Raw genomic sequence first — 22,507 nt, 5'->3', positions numbered from 1 at the left:
CTCCTTTAGCCCCTTATTGTTGGATTAGTGTCTAAGTCCATAACTTTAATTGGTATGTACTTGACCTGAGAGTAGAATGGCCCATTTGGGTTGCATATCACCAGGACAATTGGATAGGATGGACTTTTGAGAAGAGGTTATTTATGATTTATTAATATATTATAAGTTCTAATCTATTAATATGAAATCATATTATTTAATTAGTATTGATCAAGAATTAGTTTGAACTAATTTAGTGATCAAAAGAGACTAATTAAATATATGGGGATTGATTGTGTAAATCATTCATTCTTATAAAGTGGGCTAATGATCCATAGTTCTTTATGTTGGGCTAAACCCATGTGGTGACCCATGGATACTCCATGGAGGTTAAAACCCATGGAGCCTAAGGAATGTGGAAATTCATGCACATTAGGGTTTGCATGGTGTAACCCTAGTTGTGCCACACTATATAAGAACCCCTTGGTTGGTGAAATGGGCACTAGTAGTTCTTGGAGTTCATATGAGCCAATTTGTGTGCAAAAAACTCTCTCAAGTTAGCCTTTTGTCCAAAGGTGTGTTGTGATTCCATTTGAGGTATTCACACTATTGGTGCTAAGTTCTTAAAGGCCAAAATGTAACATCCCGTTATTTTCTACTTGTAAAGTCAACCCTAGTCAACCAAAGTAAAACTTGGATCAACTAAAGTCTTCTCTATTGTTTTGGGTTTTTATTAAGGTTAAAATAATAACCTTTGTTTGTTAAAAAAAATCCTTAAAATATTGGTATTTGACATTAGAAGGGAAGTGCTTAAAAACCGAGAACATTCGCACCTCTTTCTCTTCTTCTTCTTCGGACCCATGCGAGGGCCGCAAACCCTCTGACCACAATCTTGCATCTGTGAACGTGCGAACCGACTTTAGACCGTGAACGGCCTCGGCCGTAATCAACTTGAACCGCAAGCGAGGTTCACGGCCGTGAACCCCTCGGGCCGTGTACCCTCGCATATATATTCAAGGCAGCCGACTTTTCTTCACTTTTTACACTTCCAAACACATTTTCAAGCCTTTTTCTCTCAAGTATCATCAGTCAACAACACCAAGAACATCATTTCTCCTCAAGAACACACAAAGATCATCCTTTTCATCTTATTCAAGTGTTAATCACTAGTTCTTCACAAGATATAGCAGGTATCCATTCTAGATCTTGTTATCATTCCAATAACACTCTTCAATCTTCTTATACTAGACCAAAATCATTTGATTTCACTAGTTTTCACGAAGAACACGAAGAACACCCATCAGAAAACCTTTGAATCTTCTTAGAAACTTTCTTAGGATCATCAAGTGTTCATCATTCATCAAGAACCCAGGGTCGTGAACACCTTCAGGCCCGTGAACCCTTCATGATCTTGGGCCGTGAACACCCCTCCTGGCCGTGAACAGCTATCAGCTTCCATTTTAGCTTCTAACACTCTTATTTGACTTGTTTTGCTACGGGATTTCACTTGTGGAACTAAAACATCCTATATCAAATCATCATTTGAACCACTCTTAAAAGGTGAGTTCATACCCCCGTATTTTCATAGTTTTTACAGTTTGGGGGGGGGGGGGGGGGGGAATACAAGTCTAACACAAAGAATTTTGTGTTATCAACAAATGGTTTCAAAATGCCTTACAAAATGGATTTCAGTGATTTTCAAATCGAAAGGTTTTCAAATTTTGTTAAAATGACATCAAGTCATCAAAAGTATTTCAAAATGTTTTAGAAACTTATATTTTTCCCCAAAAATCATATATATATATATATATATATATATATAAGATTTAAAAGGATTAGGACTGATAACTCGCTTTATTTCCTTTTCCTTGTTTGGATGTGGATTTAGGGTATCGGTTATTTGTCCGAATGTCGTTTAAATTTTAGTTATATATATTTGTATATGTATAAAAATATAAAGGTTATTTCATCCAGATTCAATACCCTTTGTAACATGTCGAGCAAGGGGTTGCATTCATGAACAGTTAGTATCTATACAGAAAGTACATATAAATTATAATAGGTATAATTTATGATTCAAGAACACTAACTCACAATTCAAGTATACAAGAGTACACTGTTTTACAAGAACATGGGTTGGATTCAAACTAAACAAGGGTATATAGTTTACAAATACATTTCAAGTATACTAAACAAGAAACATACTATCAATCATTTATTTCAGAATGATTGGGTTTCATTACTATTATACACGTAACGCCGATATGCTTTTTATGAGTCAACTGATTCAGGTTGTTTATTCATTTAAACAACATAGTTAAAGTCCTGATATTATAACCAGAATCTCCAGTCGGGGATCGAAACAAGTGTGTATAGATCTATATTGGGATTGACAACCCCGCACTCGGGCTGCTAGCTACAGTTGGGCATACACGCCTATGAGTGACAATTGTTATCAACAGTTTAAACGCCTTCAAAGCGGTTTTTTCAGGCCATCTAGTCATAGTATGGTTATAATAACTCATTAAAAAGATATTAACAATACGGTTAGTGTATAATTAACTAAAACATGAGTACATTTTCAAAGTATCAGTTTTACAAACATACAGATTACAGTAGTACATTACAGTTTACAATAACAGTTGGTGGAGCCAAGCACACTCACATTCACAGGTTTTACAAAGGAATACAAACACAGAACATTGGTTTACAAACAGAACGGTTTTATGGGATTAAAACTACTTTTCATATACAGCAGAAAATATAGGATTTTCTGGGAACAATTTTCATATTCAAAGAACAGAAAACATACTTTCAAAACATAAATACTTATGCACTCACTCAACTTTATGTTGATACTCTCTTTTTAAATTACTTGTATTCTCAGAGAATCAGTAGCAGGTACTCCCCGAGCTTTTAAGAAGATGATGTTATTTTGAGTCAAGTCTTCTATGTTTTACTATAACTCTTTTGGTGTCAATATACTATGATTGAACACATGTATAAACTTATAATTTTCAATACAATGGTTGTTTGTACTTTGATTACTACATGCATGTGTTGTGATACTACAAATAAAGTCATCCACCCCCGGACGTTTCCGCCGTCTGGTTTGGGGGTGTGACACAAAACTACAAGCTACAACAAAGAGGTAATTCTATAACTCATTTATATGTTGTTTATGTTAATTGCATGCTAGCTGTAGGCTTTATGCTTTGGAAACAATATTACATATATAATTATAGAAAACATAGATCCAAAGCACTTAGGGTTGTATGTGCACCATAGTATGTTGTAGTATACCAAAACCCTTCAGTGGTATCAGAGCCTAGCGTTGTTTTCCATTATACTTGATGTTTTATAAGTTTTCAAAGTAAAAAAATCGATTTTTATGCCTTCTGCCCAGTGAACTCGCCGAGTCCACTAGGTGACTCGCCGAGTTGCATGCAGTTTGCCTTGGACTCGTCGAATCCAGTAATGGGCTCGACGAGTTGGCAGTCCAGAATGCAGTTTTTCGAGTTTTTTGGCCTGTTTTGGATTAGAATCATTACCACAAAATGTTTTTGTTCATAAAATTTGATTTTGGTGTTATGGTAATGATTATTCTCATCCAAATAAAAGATAATTGTCAAAGTTTCATGATTTGTATTATTTTATATGATTAGGCTAATTTCTTGAAACTTGTTTGATGTGAATTATCTTAACTTATGAGTTTAATTAGATCATAGGCAAATTGTTTGATTTTGTTAGTTAAAATTAGTTGATCTAATTGTCTTTGATGAAATCCATAACTTGTCCTCAAGTTATGGAAAGTGAAAAGTCTCATTTTTAAATGTCATCATAAAATGGTTTTAAGTCTTCCATAACTTGTCCTCAAGTTATGGAACTTGAAAGGTCTTTCATAAATGTTTTTATGAACTTCATAACTTGTCCTCAAGTTATGGATGTCAAGAGTCTTTTTCATAATACCTATATTAAAATCATAAGTTATGGAAACCAAAAGTTTTGATAAGTTTCAAAACTTTCCCTCAAGTTTTGGAATTTGTAAAGTTTCACTTTTGAATACTTTAGTTCCAAACCCTAGAATTTTAAAGTTTAAAATTCAACCCTTATACTTTATATTATTATAGGTTTAATAATATGTATACGTATAAGAATAAGTCAGTCTTATCGTTAGTAGGCCTCATTCACGAAGCCGGTCTATAAGGGGGGTATAAGATTACTGCCTATAAAATGGCAGTTTAATGGGTGTCCACTCTCACCCACCGCTTCCTTGACTGGTGGAGGGTCGTTAGCCGAACGGGTTGATAGGACATTAATTCTCATTATAAGTATAATGATAATTATAAAGTAACTAAACTTTTATTCAATTCCCAATCTTAGTTACTTTAGGAAAATGTGAATATGGTGCTAATCCATGAAATTGCACTTTGCACCTTGTTAAGTCGTTAGTGGAGCGTGTGTGGTTAACCGGCACACTAATATGGGACTGACAGTACGTGGAAAAGGGTAGCTTGATGTTAATCATAGATCAATGGAGCGTGTGTGGTTATACTGGCACATTGATTAGGTGGTTGTAACATTGGGTGTACCAAGCTAATTTGCATGGTTATTCACACCTTGTTTGTCATCCTCGGCATCCCAGTTATAAACTTGAAGGGCACAATTGAGATTTAAACATGCCATTGAAAATTTCAATGAATCTCAAAGGATCTAGGAATTTCAATCCATTTGAGACCTAATGTTCACTTTTGTTTTTCATGGTGGAAATTGGTAAATCGTCATTTACCTACCTTCAAATATTCTGCAATTGGATTACGGCATCCCTCTTCCAATTGTAAAATATTGTGTTGGGTCCTATCCTTAATATTTCATTTGGGTGTTATATTAAGGACTCAGATCAACTAAACTTGAATTTCTCCTGTGTAGATGTCTAGTTCAGACAACTATGGTCTTCCCAAATCTTTTAGAACAAGCTTTCCTCTTGAAGATGATGTTCCACGGTTGGATCGTGGAAATGGAAATCATACTTCACTTCCTCCACCTCCTCCAATAATTCTCCCTAACCCACAAGTTCAAGGTCACTTAAACCCTATTGGCTAGTAAACACCAAGATGGAAGGTCTGTGTGTGCACATGTCTTAGAGATGAAGTCACACATTGATAGGCTGGGAGAGTTGGGTTTCAAAGTCTCGAGGAAGTTGGCTGTTGACTGGGTTCTTCAATCACTTTCTGAGTCATATAGTGAGTTTGTTAAAGACTACTATGTGACAGATCACGACATGACCCTTATTGATCTTACTTATTTGCTTGTTGCTGCTGAATCAGCAATGATTTGGAGCACTGGAAAAGCAAATTTGATTGGAAGATCTACTTCTCAAACTTCCATGGGCATTGACAATGGTAAAATTGGAAGTCCAGAAAAAATTTCTCTTCCCAATGGAAAGGGCTCGGCCATAGTCAACCTGGTTGACCAAATGGTAAAGAGAAAGATTAAGTCTGATATAGTCCCATGTACCATTCCCAAAGAGTCCATATGTTTCTATTGGCAAGGAAAGGGACATTGGAATCGAAGCTGCCCTGACTACCTGAGAACTTTAGTCAGATTGTATGGTTCTGCTTCAGGTAAGTCTACTGTCTAACTCTATTAAAGTTCCTAATTGTTGATTCTTAATACATGATGTGACAAGGTTGCATTTTGATGTTTTGTAGGATCATGCAAAATGAAGGAAGCTTAAAGTAAGAGTATGTTGAATCTGGTCGCGAAGATGGATTTCAATCGCATGGTTCGATGATCAGATTTTTGAGTTGCTGCTTAAGAGTTATGATAGATTGCTTAGAAATTTGTAGTAACATAGTTTTCATATGTAATTGCACTGTAAGGAAAAGTTTTTTCCGCATTTTATAAATAAATAAAAAAATTTATTTTATCTTATCTTATATCTCCTTAGTCCTTACAATGGTGTTTGTGAAAATTGATGTTTGTATGTTTCTAGCAATATTTGAAAATGGATTTGATTCTTTCGTTTGTGGTAGTGTCGAATTTACCAAATAAGGAAAGATTCTCATCACCCAAGTTTCAATTTGACAGAAACTTTGAATCATGCATCTTGTATTGTAAGATGAATGAGAATTTTCGTTTTTGGCAAACTAAGACTAATTCCTTTTTCACATGTACATGTGAGTCAAGTGAAGGACTAAGGGATCGGGTACACTTGGTTGTGCGCTGGTCAGATCCACCACAAAGATCGATAAGACTATTCGTCGTGATTTACTGTAGTTTAGTAAATATGGTTATGCTTACAAGATTAAGTATAATTCTGAAACATTGGAAAAGTTTCAATGTATGGTAGAACGAATAAGAAGAATCAATTAGGCGGAACGATAAAAGTTTCTCAAATCTGAAAAGATGGGAGAGTACTTTAGTATCATGTTTATGATAATCTTAATGATTATGGGAAACCATATGACAATTGATCCTCTAAGGACATCTTAGTGCATTTGTATGGCTAAGAAGAGGAATCATGAATTGTTGAAATGGTTAAATCAAGAAGATGAGTCATACTTCGTTCCAAAACAAGTCTTGGAGTCATACTCCAAGATTGTAACTTGATTAACATATCTTAAGGATGGTTTATAACATTCATCAAATGTAGAGTAAAATGTTTCTTACTCTTGTACATTTGAAATTGGTAAGTTGTGATGTCTTGGATAGGACAAAGACCAACTATGACCAATTGTGTGATGTGTTTGTCTTGATAAGAATCCGCACTAACTCTTGAATATTTGTTTGTCAAGGAATGGTTCTTGACAAAGAGAGTCTTATATGTCAAGAGGTCAGTGGGAGTCTTAAAGATCTTGACAAATTTCAAGAACTAATCAAGAATAAAATCTATAGTTAAACACTAGCACACGACTTGAGGTTTGTAACCTATCATGTTGACATATTCTTGTTTCTGTGCCCATTCCAGTTAAAGTTGACTATGCATGTGAGTTCTATGAGTTCTCAATTGTTTGCATAACAACCTGGAAGCAATGGTAGGCCCTTGGGTTGCTACGTGGCAAGAAATTAAGATTAAACAAGTTCAGTCCATATGAGTTTGGATTTGTCACTGACCTTGTCTTATGATTATGGTTATGACAAATTCACATGGATAGGAACACATACACCATAAAAATCTAAGTGTCATAAGGTTTCTCTCCGATTCATGAAAATGATGGTGAGGAAACGCTTTCACTAAGTAGATTTTAAGGAGATAGCAGTTGTGATATTTGCATTCTCAAATTCGATTATGATTACGGCATCCCTATTCACGATTCGAATTGTGAGAAATGGAAAAAGGTCAAAACAGTTGAGACTTATTGTTGTAAGTTCTTAAATTGTTTAGAAACACATGTGAGCTATCTAAGAAAAGGTGTATGAGTTTGAGAAGCCTAGATAAAGTCTTATCAAATCATCTCGTATCAGAAATCTGAACTTTGGTAATGAAAGTCAATAAGTATTGATTTCTAGAAGTCCAGCTAATTTCTGAGTACATGTCAAAGCTAGTGGGACATAAGTGTTATGCTAGTAAAATAATAATTATTATGCTAGTGGGAGCATAATCAATTATGGTGTATGTTGCAAATTAGAAATGTTAATTATAGAAAACAAATGTTTCAATTCGCAAAGTTGCAGGGTTTGAAAAGTTGTTTTGCTATAATTAAGGGAGAGGAATTTATACTTCATTTCAATTCTAAAAGCTTAGATTGGGGTTTTAATCAAATTTAGTCAAGGACATATATGAATGTTATGTTGAAAAGATTCGACATAAGGAAATTCTATATGGAAATGTTAATTGCGTTCTCAAAATTTGATTATGACTAAGGCATCCCTTTCCATAATTCAAGTTATGAGAACATGGCAAATAGAAAAAAATTATAGTAAAATACTGATCAAGTATCATGTTTTTATGTTAGACATTATGAATCGCATCCCATATGCTTCGGGTATAGGATCGATTGCATATGCTATAATATTCTCGTGTTCTAATTTTTCCAAATGCCTAGGGCATTAAGAGGAAAAGGGACTAGAACCGGATATGACTAAAGTGGTTAAACAACTGTTAAGGACAATCTAAGGTTCACCAAGGATTGGTCGCTTAAGGACAGTTGGAAGTATAGTAATGGTTGGACCATATTGACATTATTATGAATAGACAGGATTCTATTAATAATGAGTTGTCGTATGGAAAATATGGAATGTTTCCATATTGGGAGTTAGATATTAAGAATCTATATGTAAGTTAGAAACTTTTATGCAATAAGGATGTTCAAAGGAATGTACTTTGAATTTGAGACTTCATTTCCATGGAATTGTCTAGTAACAATCTCCAAAGGAATATTTTGTAATATCGTTGGTCAAGTCTTTGTGACTTTTGGTACCTAGACATTACAAAACAATATTGCATAATAGTGTAGAATCTAACACATTCTAGCAGTGACAAGAATTTGGAATTCTTACACTTGCAATAAGGATTTGGAGTTGTGAAATGAGCTTCATTGACATGTTTTTCAATTGATCTATTTCACAAAGAAATGACCGTAGAAAACATTGTGTGCATGCTTGGAGCATGGGATAACTATTGTTTTAATTTAACTATCAAGTTGATTATTCGAAACATTATACAATGAATAATGAGTAATCAATATGGGACTCAAAAGTTTTGGGCCATATAGGATTAGTATTATTCTTGTGTTTCACTTTGAATGTTTTGACTTCCCGAATAACTAGGTTATTCTTCCCGAATAACTAGGTTATTCAAACCATCCACAGTCAATCATACTTTGGAAGTAGGTATTGAGGCAAGACTGTCATGAATGGGTCTGTAGTTTGTCTAAAGGCGCTTAGAAATAACACAAGTTTGCTGCAGTGTTCATGAGTACTCCTGGAATAAGATTCGAGTATTGGATTCAACCCACGCTCATTTGAATCACTTCATGGATTTTATCACGAGTGATCATGAGACGATAATATCTTATATTCTTGAAACTGAGAGATATGAGTTGCATTCTACAAGTCGGTTGCACATTCATAATATGAAAACGCACCGGTAACTCGGTGTTATAAAACATATTGTTGTGTGTGATTTGATGATTAGAGTGAGCAAGCATATGAGTCGAAGTTTATCCATTCCTTTTACCCTTAGAGGGATAAAGCGATATATGTGGGCCCCTCGATGATTTAGTGATGACAACCCGGAGTGCTTGGCCAAGCCTAGACTGATTTGATTTGTTCAACTAGTCATTCGTCATAAATCGAAAATCGGGAAACAACAGATGGACAGAGAGAATGATTAAAATCCATGTCTCAGTCCATATGATATCTAGAATGGAGGAATATATGATCCCTTATCTAATGGACGTGTCATTGACTAGGTCAGAGTTCGACAGCGGCTTTTAAGAGCTACGATTGCTAGTCGGGTTGTGGAGTCGTACTTGTAATAATAGTTATTAGACTTATCCAAGTGGAAGACTGTTGGACTAGGGTCTTAGTCCATAACTTTAATTGGTATGTACTTGACCCGAGAGTAGCATGGTCCATTTGGGTTGCATATCACCAAGACAATTTGATAGGATGGACTTTTGAGAAGAGGTTATTTATGATTTATTAATATATTATAAGTTCTAATATATTAATATGAAATCATATTATTTAATTAGTATTGATCAAGAATTAGTTTGGAACTAATTTAGTGATCAAAAGAGACTAATTAAGTATATGGGGATTGATTGTGTAAATCATTCATTCTTATAAAGTGGGCTTATGATCCATAGTTCTTTATGTTGGGCTAAACCCATGTGGTGACCAATGGATACTCCATAGAGGTTAAAACCCATGGATCCTAAGGAATGTGGAAAGTCATGCACATTAGGGTTTTCATGGCATAACCCTAGTTGTGCCACACTATATAAGAAGCCCCTTGGTTGGTGAAATGGGCACTAGTAGTTCTTGGAGTTCATATGAGCCAATTTGTGTGCAAGAAACTCTCTCAAGTTATCCTTTTGTCCAAAGGTGTGTTATGATTCCATTTGAGGCATTCACACTATTGGTGCTAAGTTCTTAAAGGCCAAAACTACAAGCTACAACAAAAAGGTAATTCTATAACTCATTTCTATGTTGTTTATGTTAATTGCATGCTAGTTGTAGGCTTTATGCTTTGGATACAATATTGCATGTATAATTAGAGAAAACATAGATCCAAAGCATTTAGGGTTGTATGTGCACCATAAGATGTTGTAGTATACCAAAACCCTTCACTGATTACCACAAAGTTCTAGTCCTTGTCAAGCTATGGCCTTCTCCTTGCCTTAAACTTCTTCTTTAGCTTAGTTTTGGCTCATAAGACCTTGCATGCACGTAAAGTTTGCAACCTTACGTGGTAAATAGGCCCTAGGAGGCTAGATCTACCATTTGGAGCTTTGGAGTAGCTTAAAATTATCTGGACAAAAAATGGATTGCGTGAACTCGACGATTCGGATAAGCCAACTCGACGAGTTGGGGAGGGTTTTCCCGTGGTTAGTTTCTGCATGGACTCGGCGAGTCAGTGAGACGACTCGATGAGTCAGTTAGGGTTTTCCCGACATCTGGACACGCATGGAGTCGACGAGTTGTGTGGGAACTCTGCGAGTCAACTAGGGGTTTTGGGGTTCTGTGAGTCCTGAAGGAACTCGGCGAGTCAGTAGTTGTACTCGACGAGTTGGGTCAACATGGACTGTTGACCTTGACCGTTGACTTTGACTTTGACCAGGGTTGACCAAGTGTGACTTATGAGGGTATTTTGGTAATTTGGGAATTTATGGAAGTGGGTCATTGGTGACTATAGGTGTTCGAGTAGGAGCTGTGTTCGGAAGAGTTTGACATTATCATCCCGAGCTACTTGTGAGGTGAGTTATCCTCACTATAGTCAAGGGTCTACGGCACTAAGGCCGACCCTTTTTGGATTTTTATCCTGATATGTTATGTTAGTATGATCTGTTAGATCAGTATCCTGGTAGATAGGATGATGTTATGCTAGTATGATCTGTTAGATCGGTATCCTGGTAGATATGATGTTATTATGTTGTTATGATCGGTTAGATCAGTTTTCCTGTTTATAGACTGTTATATGATTATCTGATATATGTGCACATATTTGATTGGTGGTTGAGGCTTATCTTCTTTGTGCGAGAGCCAACAGACCTGGGCATTCCAACCCGATGGTTGTGGGTCGTGAGTATTCCATCCCGAGGATGATTGGACTCGTAGTATGTGGGCATTCCAACCCGATGGTTGTGGGTCGAGGGTATTCCATCCCGAGGATGACTCGACCCATAGTATGTTGGCATTTCAACCCGATGGTTGAGGGTCTGGGGTATTCCAACCCGATGGTTGATTGGACCCATAGTATGCTGTTTATGATTATGTGTATATTGTTGTGTGTATGGGTATATTGGGGGTAACTCACTAAGCCTCCGAGCTTACATTTATCAATTATTGTTTCAGGTACTTCTGATGATCGTGGGAAGGCGAAAGCGTGATCGTACATCTCCTCATATTTCATGTTTTTATGATTTGATTCTGGGATACTCTGACATTATGTTATTTTGAAAACAAGTTTTGTAATAACCATTGGTTTTGAAATGTTTTAAAAAGTTTAAATTTGGCATTATTTTTATGGATGTTACATCTGCTATGGAGATAGATGAAATTTAAGATGAAGACATCAATAGCTTGGAGAAAAACTAGGCATCAACATTATTTGACTTATTTGTGAATTAGGATACTGATATAAGTGAACGACGAGCCACATATGAAAACATAAAATTATTGATTGTCTCACGTATGATGTCGCGGACAAAATTTGAAGAAAACGGTCATAAAGACCAAATATGTACAAACACATTAAGGACTAAATGTGTACAAACTGAAAAATATATTACCTTATTAAATCATTTTTCCGGCTTAACCTGGAGTGGCTGAATATAAGAACTGGATGTGGACAAAAAAACAAATTACACGGTCAAATGTGGACAAAAAACTAAAAAATATATTATCATTTTAAAACATTATCCCAAAAATATATTATCTATATTCACATCGACGAATGTTTACATTTAAGCAATTTATTCAACTTAAATTTCAAACAATTTGGATGGTTTAATATATAACATCAAACAAACAAACCCTTAACATACATATATAGGCACATATATGTATGTGTGTATGCATACATACATATACACATGCATGCATACATACATATACACATGCATGCATACATACATATAAATACACCAAAGTTGATAACAGAAGCATAATTTCAATCAAACCGAATAAAACAAAGAAACTCTCAAAATATAGAATCATGATCATCATCAATTCGTCACTATATTTACGATTGCATACATCGAATCAATGAAAAGATTAGAATCCAACATTTACAATTATCGATTAACATTTTGTAACACGTAATCACATCCCCAAATGAATGGATTATTATTCTCTACTCGATCAACAAAATGAATTACAAAATCACAACAATGAAATGAATCTAAGTCAATCTGTAAAAACAGTAGTCATTGTCTTTAAGCAAGAGTTCAAAGCCTTTCCCACATGAACAATCCAACCGGATTCTTAAACCACCGTCGCTCAGCCGATCCACCCCTATACATTCCTCTTGCTCCGCCGTCGCCTACAAAGTAAATCAATCAAAAAATTTCGTAAGGTTATGTTCTTCACACATCGATTAATCAAATAGCGAATCAGATTTCATACCTGATCAGTGGGGATTTCATCTTCAACATGTTCTTGAGATTGACTCATAGCATCCCAACAAGTTCGTCCAATCTCCCTAACCATATCTTCCATTTTCCTCAATCTCTGTTTCAAGAAATGATTTAAATCGTTTTATGTGAAACCCACGAACAAGAAGCTGTAATTCGAGAAGTTAATTAGATACGAACCTCAGTTATAGGGCTCTGTTTTCGGATGGAAGACTCCGGTGGTGGCGTTGTTTTTTGATTTGGGGATGGGGAGATTCTTGACGGCTGTGTTCTGGTCTTCTGCGGTGGTTGATACTCGGAAAATGGATCGGAAAGTGTCCGGCGAAGTGGGTTGATTTTTCTTGTTGGCTCCGGCAAAGTAGGAGGTGCGGTGGTGGTGATTGTCGAAAGATCTTGATTGAAAGAAGAACTGGTGTCGGAGGTGGTTCGGCGAAGTGGGTTGTGGTTATCGACGGCGGTTGTGGTGGTGGTGGTGGCTGCCACTGCATCTTGGAAAGAAGTTGAGGGAATGGTGAAGATTGCGTGGCCAAGAGCGGCGGCAATGCGTGATTCTGGGCTGGTAGTTTTTCCGGCGGGTGACTTTGGGGATGGGGTCTGGGGGAGACGTAATGTGTTGAAGCCAGAGGGGTTGTTTCCGGTGAGTTGGACGGTGGCGGAGGGTGGCTGGAAGCCACGAGTATCTTGATGATCGCTGCTCATATTTGAATCTTTTTCTGAATTGTGATTTGTGTATTTGTGTGTTTATAAGGCTTAAGAAAATGGCATTATATAAGAAATGAGAACGGATCATGCCCCAGAAAAATTGGAATGTGTACAAGGGATTTACGCCGTCTCTTCTTAAATTATTTTTTATAAAAAGTAAGTTATGTTCTTGAATTCTTATATATGATAAATTATGGGAAAGACCACTAGTTTTTTTCAGAATATCACACAAAATAGCTAAGAATTTTACATTTTATAAAAATGACTAGCGAATCTGGAATAAGTTACTTTGGACCCGATAAAAGACCGACCTTACATGTTTTTGTGCTACTCACTACACTCCGTGTTGGGATAATTGGTTTGAACCAAATAGGGATTTTTAGTTCATATGGTAAAATAGGAAAGTTTATTTTTTATTAAGTTTTTTCTAGTTTTTGTGTTTGAGTAGGTCTCTTTTAGAATTAGTCTAAGCAAGGGTGGTACGTGCCTTTGTTTTATTATTTCAGAATAAGTTTATTAAGTCAGTAATATTTAGACTCCAAGCAATCTTTTTATTCCCTTGTTTTTCAGATTTCGTTGTTGTTCTCGTTTCTACTTGTTGTTACCTTAGTGCATAAGGTACCTAGTGTGAAGAAGTTTATTCAGTGGCGAATCTAGAACCCAAAACCACGTGGTTCCTTATGTAAGTGAAACCGAAAAAAGTAAGAGAGTAAATAATACTAGTGGCGGGCTAGTGCCTGGCGGAGAGGCGGTGTTGGGCCGGTAGTGATGGTCGGACGGCGAATGACAGATGGGTGGAAACGATCATCAGGACGACATATTTCAAGCATTTTTTTGCTATTTTATCCTTTTTTGTTTAATTTTAAATGGAGTGGATTATTGTCTAATTATTACATTGTAAATGGATCGAAGCATTGAGTTATTTTAAGGGGATTGAAATATAAAATATAGGATTTATACACTTTGATCCATTTTTCTTTTTAGCAAATTTTATAAGGTAGGTCCTTGAAAATTTATTAGGTAGTTCCCCCTTTTTTATGCACAATTTATACTATTTTTAAAAAAAAATAGGTGGGTCCTAGGACACACCTTCACAAAGCATAGATACGCCCCTGAGTTTATTCAACACTTGGTATCAGAGCGGTTTTGTTTGAAGGGGGTGTGATTTGAGGTTGATTACAAGCAACCCCGATTTCTCTTGATCGAGCTTGTTCTAAAGCCGAGAGAGACTAATCGGAGACGCGGAATAAACGAACGGGAAGACGTCAAAGCGGGTGGCTTTGATTTAGTTCGTTTTGCGGGTGACAGAAGACGGTAAAGGTTGTCGTGACTTTGTCTTGTTGTCCGGTGGAAGAGTGCTCTCGGAACAAGCTTGATTAAAGAAGTCGGGGTTAAGGAGAAAAGGATGTCGTTGGTTAAAGAAGGAGGTTCGATGACGTATCAAGTTCCGGTTTTGACTCCAACGAATTATTCGGTGTTGGCGGTCAAAGTCAAGTCGATTATGGATGCACATGACATATGGGAGAAGGTCGAACCAAAGGCATTAGGTGAAGAATCGGATCAAAAGAAGTCAAAACAAGCTCTTGCCTTTTTATTTCAAGCGATACCCGAAGACATGGTGTTGCAAATGGCGAGTTACACCGACCCAAAGCAAGTGTGGGATGGGCTGAAAACACGTTATTTGGGTGTGGATCGGGTGAGAACGGTTCGACTTGCAACTTTAAAAAGGGAGCTTGAATGCTTGCGCATGAAGTAGGGTGAAATGGTCGATGGTTTTGTGATGAAATTATCTGGTTCAGCGTCAAAAGTAAGGAGTCTTGGTTACGAGCTTGAAAAAGTCGATTTGGTGAAAAGGCTACTAGATTCGATGCCTAAGTCGTTTCTTCAAATCGGGCTTCAATAGAGCAATGTTTCGAGTTGGATTCAATGTTATTCGATGAAGCGGTTGGTAGACTGAAGACATACGAGGAGCGTATAAGAGGAACCAAGAAAGTGGAGGACACTCAGGTGTGTTGTTGTTGGCTAGTGAGGAAAAGTCACATGTTTGTAAGCATTGTGGCAATGGACGTTCAAACCGGGATGACTTTGGACGTGGTCGGGGGTCCGGGAGAAGTCAAGATGGTAATGAACGTGTCCGGGATAAAAGTCACATTAAATGTTACAAATGTGGTGAGCTTGATCACTATAAAAACAAGTGTCCTAAATGGGAAAAGGAAGAAGCGGGTCTAATCGAAGAAGAACCGACAGTGTTTTGAACGAGTGGTATGATCAAACCGATTAAGGAGGTGATTGTTGGGATAATCGGTTTGAATCAAATAGGGATTTATAGTTCAAATGGTAAAATAGGAAAGTTTATTTTTTTATTAAGTTTTTTCTAGTTTTTGTGTTTGAGTAGGTCTCTTTTAGAATTAGTATAAGTAGGGGTGGTACGTACCTTTGTTTTTTTATTCCAGAATAAGTTTATTAAGCCAATAATATTTAGACTCCAAGCAATCTTCTTATTCCCTTGTTTTTCAGATTTTGTTGCTAATTCTCTATTCTCGTTTCTTTCTTATTTTATGTTATCTACTTGTTGTTACCTTAGTGCATAAGGTACCTAGTGTGAAGAAGTTTATTCAACACTCAAACACCACGTTGCAGATTCTCTGAAAAGTTTCGTCAAGATGAAGCATGAATTTACAATGATTTAAGAGTAGTTTAGTATATTTGTCGTTCCAAAAATTGGTTGAGCTTAGGTGAACAAGTTAGTTTTATGGTTTTTAGTTCCAATCACCTCATTCTCATTTAAAAAAGGACTTGTGGGATAGATTGGTTACTCATTTTTTTTTATTTGTGGATTAGTAAAATCAACTAAGTAGGATGGCTTTCTAATGTTATCCATTTGATTTAATGTTTAGTTGGAGTTAGATTTGTGGTTGAACTTTTTTGGTGTTTTGTATTTTGTATTTATGTTGGTGTTTAGCTAACGTGTTTTTAATATAATCAAGTTGTTTGAAAAAATATGCTATGGTTTTAAATGTTTATATACTGCTTGTATAAGGTTGTAGGAGTCAAATATGATTGTTAGGTGAATTCATAATTTGGATGAATGTACGTTTGATATACTATTTTGAAGTCTGGAATATCATATTCTGGATCATTTTATGTCTTGTATGTATTATTCTCTTACTGCTTAACACAAAACTCATGAGTCTGAAATAAGTCATTTCGGATTGCTTTGTCTTTTTACAAATCGATAAAAACTTGGTCATTTCAAGTTATTCCTTCATTTCGAATGTTATATTTTAGATCTAAATAAAATAACGACAAATGTATTATATATTTCATAGTATTTTCAATCTTCCATATTGCATTGGATTTTGATTCTCACATACGAGTAGTCTTTGTGTTTTAAATATCAAATCAGCAAGGAGAACAAGATTTTAAGAGTCAAATTTAAAATAATCAAAATCAAACCATAAACTCTTACAGCTTGAATGAATATTGTGTGAATGAGTTATGAGGAAGAACTTGCTGATTTGATATTTACAATTTTAGAATGTATTTTTCAATTCATATACAAATCAATCAAACACTACTATAAAATCTAATCACTCATCGCACTCATTCATTTATTTTCAACTGGAAAACTAAATAAAATGTGAATCTTATTTCTTTCTTCAAAATAAAATAACAATTTTTCTTTTCTTTGTTTACTTTTGTTTTATCCCGTTTTGCTTTCTCTCCAAACCATAGAACACATATTAGGAGACCAACACACTCCAATTCGAAACCTCTTGTTTTATGAGGTCGTAGATTACTTGTTAAGGTTTATATTTAAAATGATAGTTGGGCCGTATACAATAGTTTTTTATCATACACACCAATTTATATTTTAAAAAGTTATACAATAAAATATACAAATCATATAATTCTCTAAACCATAATTAAAATTATTGGTATGGATGTATCACTTCCCATACATGATAGATCCATGTTTAATGGGAAAATGTCCTAAAAAAACACAATATATTAATTTTGGGGCTATTTAAATCCCCTCAAAATTGTAATAAAAACCCCTCTCATTACTGGTAAAACCCTTATATTGAATTCGTGACTATTTAAATCCATCAATATTTCAATACATACAAAAACAACCCTTTTATTAAATGTCTTTAATATCAAAAAAATACGATCTATTATAAACATATTATTGAAAAAGCAACAACGATATCAAATGTATTATATCTTTCATTATATACTCCAATAAAAATATCTTTCATTACAAACATGTCATTGAAAAAGCCAATGGATTATTTTGGAATTTGACAATTTAATAAGATTTGGAATTCGATTATATGTTGATGTTATTTTAAGTCTCATAAAATACTCAACATACCCTTTAATACTAGAATTTTTCGAAGTAATTATCTCATGGCTCTACCTCTCTATATATGGTTACACTCTTCTCGTTTAAGAACCTCATTCAATTTCATATGAATCAAACACATAACAATTTTTAATTTTTTTCATATTTTAAATCCATCAAATTTCAAAACCTTTTAATAATTCTAGTTTATTCCAAAATATTTTACAAACCAACCTTCTTTTAGTGGTCACATTTTTGGTCCCTTAATTTAGCTCTTTTTTCAACTTTGGTCTCTAAAAAGTAGTGTTTGCAATTTTAGCATTTGTTTAAGGTTTTTGTAATACTCTTTGTCCTTGTTCAAACTAAAATTACTATATTACTCTTTATCCGATTTCTTAAAAATATCTATTGTTTAATAATGTTTACATCCTTAATTCCTTATAATATTACATCACGCGTGTTCGTGTTTTTTGTTTCCCTAAATCACAACTAAACCCGCATCGATTTACTTGGAACATAAACCAAAATCATTACAAACCATCAAAAAAAAAGGACCAAAATTGCAAGCCAGATTTTTTAGGGAACAAAACCATAAATAAATGCTAAACCAAGGGACCAAAAATGTAACTTACTTGATCTTTAATTACATACTCCAATAAAAAAAAAACTTATATATACTTTTACAACCGTATTGCCTACATCATTTTCATCTATAGAATCAAACATAAATAACCCAATTTTCGTCAAACACTAAAAGGGTAGGAATTCCATTCCAATCTTTTTCACCCGATAACACCTTTCAAACATGAATTCCATTCCAGTCTTTTCTCCTAAAAAAGGGTTGGAATTGGAATTGGAATTCAATGTTTGTGGAAGTTTTGATGGGGAGATTGTTTGCCAGATTGCTTTAAGAAATGCATACAAACAGCTGCTGATAATAAACCAATTCCACCAAATGCTATAATAGTGGAATTCTCAATGCTCTTATTGTAACCCCTCTGTCATATAACTTATATCAATAAAATAATTTTATAAAAAAAATAATAATAATAATAAGTTTTATTTAAATAATAATAAATAATATACCTGAATGAGACAAAAAAGAATTGCAGCATTTGCTGGAGCTAAAGAGAGAGTAATCATTCCTCCGCGCAACTCATTTGGCACATAACTGTGTGTTTTTTTAAACACTGATTTTAGGTATTTTTTGGAAATATATTTGTTATTATAATCTTATTTGAGTTTTAATGAGCTTTTACTATTACATTTAATTTTTTATTTTTGTAAATAAAAAACGGGTTACATTATACAAAAAAAAAAATAGCTAAAATGAGAGGTGTGTAAACAAAAAGGTTAGTCGCATAAAAGACTTTATATTTTGTGATTTTTCTGGATTAAACCTCAAGTTTATTTTTTGCCTGAAAAGGACGTTGTATTTTTTCATTTTTTCCGAAAAAGCCCTCAACTTTGTATTTTTTTTTTTTTTTTTTGCGAAAAAAACCCTCAATCTTCTAAATGCTTCCAAATAAACTCTCAACTTTTTTAGTTTTTCTCGAAAAAAACCCCTCACATTTTACAATTTCTTTTGGAAAAAAAAATGACTAAAAGGGCCAAAACGAAAAGAATGAAAAAATACAAGGACTTTTTCAAGCAAAAAATAAAATTGAGGTTTAATCCGGAAAAAACACAAAATATAAGGTCTTTTATGAAATTAACCCTAAACAAAATGACCACGTTTTTAACATTTATCATAAAATAATCCATTTTGCAAAATGGATTTCAGAAAATTTCTTTTTTTGCAATATTAAATAATAAATGGTCCCCACTACAAAATTTGAACAAATTTTTTTTTTCTTCTTTGCAAAACAATGATGTCATTATGCAAAATGTTGATGTAATTTAACAAAAAACAAAAATAAGCATTTTTCAAAACAAAAAATATATAGTTTCACAAAATCAATTTTAAGAAATAAGTGGTTGTTTTTTGTTATTAAGTATAAACCCATAAAAAAATCATCGATTGTGATTAAATTAATGTACAAAGTATATGTAATAATTATAAAAAAAAAAATCAGAATAATAACTTACAATGTTCTCAATCGTGCCAAAGAAGGTAAAATGAGGCCAATAGATGCATGAAACAAGCAAAAGAGTCCTACAAGAATTCCAATTTCCTACACAAAGTTTTTCATCATTTATTTCTTTATTATTATATATATAAATAGCATTCTACTTTCATTTCTTTAATAAAAAGGAATTAAAAAGGTAAAATAAATACCTGATAATCATAAGCTACAATAGAAAGAATAACTCCTGATGTGATGAAAGTGTATACAAGACAATCTTCAGTTCTTATGGATAATGGTCCATTTATGAACCATGGAAACATTGTGCTTCCCAACATTTTAGCTCCTAGTAAACAAGGGTATATCAGTCCAAGATTAACTTCTCTCCCATCACCCTATAAACAACATTATTTACAATGTTAAATTGATAGCAAAAATTATAAATAGCAATGTACTTTCATTTATTTATTTTTATTATAGCATACCACTATAGTTGGAGCCCATAATATCCAAACTGCAGCAACAGAAAAGTGAACACAAGATTGTGCCCACCCCAATAACCATATTCTTTTATCTGCAAAACACATATGACACTGAAATCAATATCCCTAAAACCTAAACCCTAGAGAGAGAGAGAGAGAGAGAGAGAGAGAAGTGTTCACCATGGAAGATATGTGTTTTGAATGATGTCTGATACTCATTAAATGTTGAAGGTGGGGATTCTTTCCATTCTTGTGTAATGAAAATGATACTAATGAATGATAGTAAAGAAGTAAAAGTGGAAGGTGAAAGCATGTTCTTCTCAAAATCATTGCTGATAAACCAATTTGCAAAGACTTGGCTTCCAATTAAAGATGCAGACTCAAGAAATGTCATAAGCCAGAACATTTCATTCAATGAATCTAGCCTGTGCCCTAGCTGGAAAGAAAAAGAAACAAGATATGAAAGATTGTTCTGAAGAAACTAAAAAAATAAATATTGAGATTGGAAAAGGCATACAGACCTTGTCATGCTCAACCACCATCCATGTCTCGAAACTGAATAGAAAAATTGAAGTGGCTAAAGAGAGGCAAACACTTGCTAACCAAATGCTTGGATGTGAGAAAATCGTCTTCAAGATAGCAACAAAAAGGTGGAGGATGCAAAACAACAAGCTAACTTTCTTTCTTCCTCTGTGAAAACATGCATTATATCACATGTCACTAGTTTTTCCAACCAGAAACTTGTTGTATTGCATTCATATCTTTGAGGATATGCAGATGTAGAAAAGAGTAGCAGGAAAAGGGGCATGAAAGGAAACATACATTAAGTCAGATAGCATGCCCAAGAATGTTCCAACAAAGAGTGCAGATGCAGAACCGATGATGAGAGATGACACCATTTGGTCTTTGTTAAATCCAAAGTATGCCATTTCATACTCCCCAAACACTGACCACATGCCTTCCATTACTAAAGAATCAAACATAAAGAGTCATTACCCAATCCAGCATTTGAAACTGTAAGAAATGCATTTAGTTATGTGTACAATCCGCTTGAAGCAGCTTCAATTAAGTGAGAATGTTCTACCAAAGGTGTTCACTTTTAAGATATTTTACAATCTCAGACTTTCCATGAAAATGTTCTTCATATTGTGTTCCACCAAGCCAAATTTTGAACAAAGGAGAATAACAAACATTAATTGCTGAATTTTCAGTATCGTTCGATTGTTTATACAAGGGAGGTGATTCTTCCACTTAATAAATTGATTCATGACCACGGATCGAAAATTTGAAAAAAAATGAACTTAAATGCAGTTGAAAGTTAAATGTACAATCAGCAATAACAAATATCATGCGTAGATAATCAATCAGTTGTTAATCTCATCATTCCAACTATGGTTCATCTATAAGTACATTTTGCTTTCAAATTGTTTACTTACTTTATTCACGCAAACTGAAGAACTGATAATGGCAATGAACGGAAGCTGCTGACCTGAGGCGGAGCAAAACACGAGAAGAAATTTTCTCTGAAACCGAAGCAAAGAAGACGGAAGTGATTGATCGAAGACAGTGGAACTCCTGCTCGAATTCTGAGGTAAACAAACGATTGAGAGTAAGCATGATACGAATATGAATATGGACAGTGGTTGATTGTTTTCCCACACTTCACTCTCTATCACAACTCCCATTGGACCACGAAAAATGCAAGTCGATCGTCGACTTAGGATCCAAACAAACCAAATCAACTGCTATGGCGTCGCCGGTGATCGGATTTCATCAGACGCACTCCGATCTCTTAGATCCGATTGATTATGTGCCGGATTTTGGGCCTATAAATGTGTATCCGTTTCAAGCCCTAACCCCCTTTTCATATACCGCTTTATATATCACCCTTAAAATATTCAAAATTTCAACCCATTTTTTTACTTTAGCAAAGTATTCAATTAACAAAAAAGTTAATAACAATGATTTTTATAACTTCACAATTTTTTTTAACAAAAAATCTGTAGAAATTTAAAAGTATACAACTTTACATCACAACCAAACCTATAAATATAAGTTAAAATATTATAAAATCCAATGCTATATCACTAAGTTCTCATTTAGAGCATACGATTGCAAATATTTATC

The 22,507-nt window shown here is 34.5% G+C and overlaps 2 protein-coding genes across 3 annotated transcripts; both read right to left on the bottom strand.

Annotated features, from left to right (window-relative positions):
* Window positions 1-12,401: 12,401 nt before the first annotated feature.
* On the bottom strand, window positions 12,402-13,609 carry LOC145162805 (uncharacterized). The gene is made up of 3 exons (XM_079081840.1): window positions 12,963-13,609; window positions 12,775-12,879; window positions 12,402-12,691 (listed from the first exon to the last, which is right to left on the bottom strand). Exons 1-3 carry the CDS (start codon window positions 13,479-13,481, stop codon window positions 12,551-12,553), a joined length of 765 nt encoding a protein of 254 aa, XP_078937966.1. The 5' UTR covers window positions 13,482-13,609; the 3' UTR covers window positions 12,402-12,550.
* Window positions 13,610-18,450: 4,841 nt separating this feature from the next.
* LOC145166922 (Major facilitator superfamily protein) lies at window positions 18,451-22,247 on the bottom strand. 2 transcript variants are annotated; one of them, XM_079085975.1, is made up of 9 exons: window positions 21,870-22,247; window positions 21,203-21,347; window positions 20,902-21,070; window positions 20,561-20,816; window positions 20,384-20,472; window positions 20,111-20,293; window positions 19,921-20,006; window positions 18,919-19,003; window positions 18,451-18,830 (listed from the first exon to the last, which is right to left on the bottom strand). In XM_079085975.1, exons 1-9 carry the CDS (start codon window positions 22,063-22,065, stop codon window positions 18,693-18,695), a joined length of 1,347 nt encoding a protein of 448 aa, XP_078942101.1. In that variant the 5' UTR covers window positions 22,066-22,247; the 3' UTR covers window positions 18,451-18,692. The 2 variants fall into 2 exon arrangements, with proteins under 2 accessions (XP_078942101.1, XP_078942102.1); XM_079085976.1 differs by having other exon boundaries at window positions 21,817-21,920.
* Between the last annotated feature and the right edge of the window lie 260 nt (window positions 22,248-22,507).

Source organism: Lactuca virosa, chromosome 3, assembly GCF_052849685.1.
Source record: "Lactuca virosa cultivar CGN04683 chromosome 3, Lactuca_virosa_CGN04683_v6, whole genome shotgun sequence".
Lineage (NCBI taxonomy): Eukaryota > Viridiplantae > Streptophyta > Magnoliopsida > Asterales > Asteraceae > Lactuca > Lactuca virosa.
This window is presented reverse-complemented; position numbering and strand designations above follow the sequence as displayed.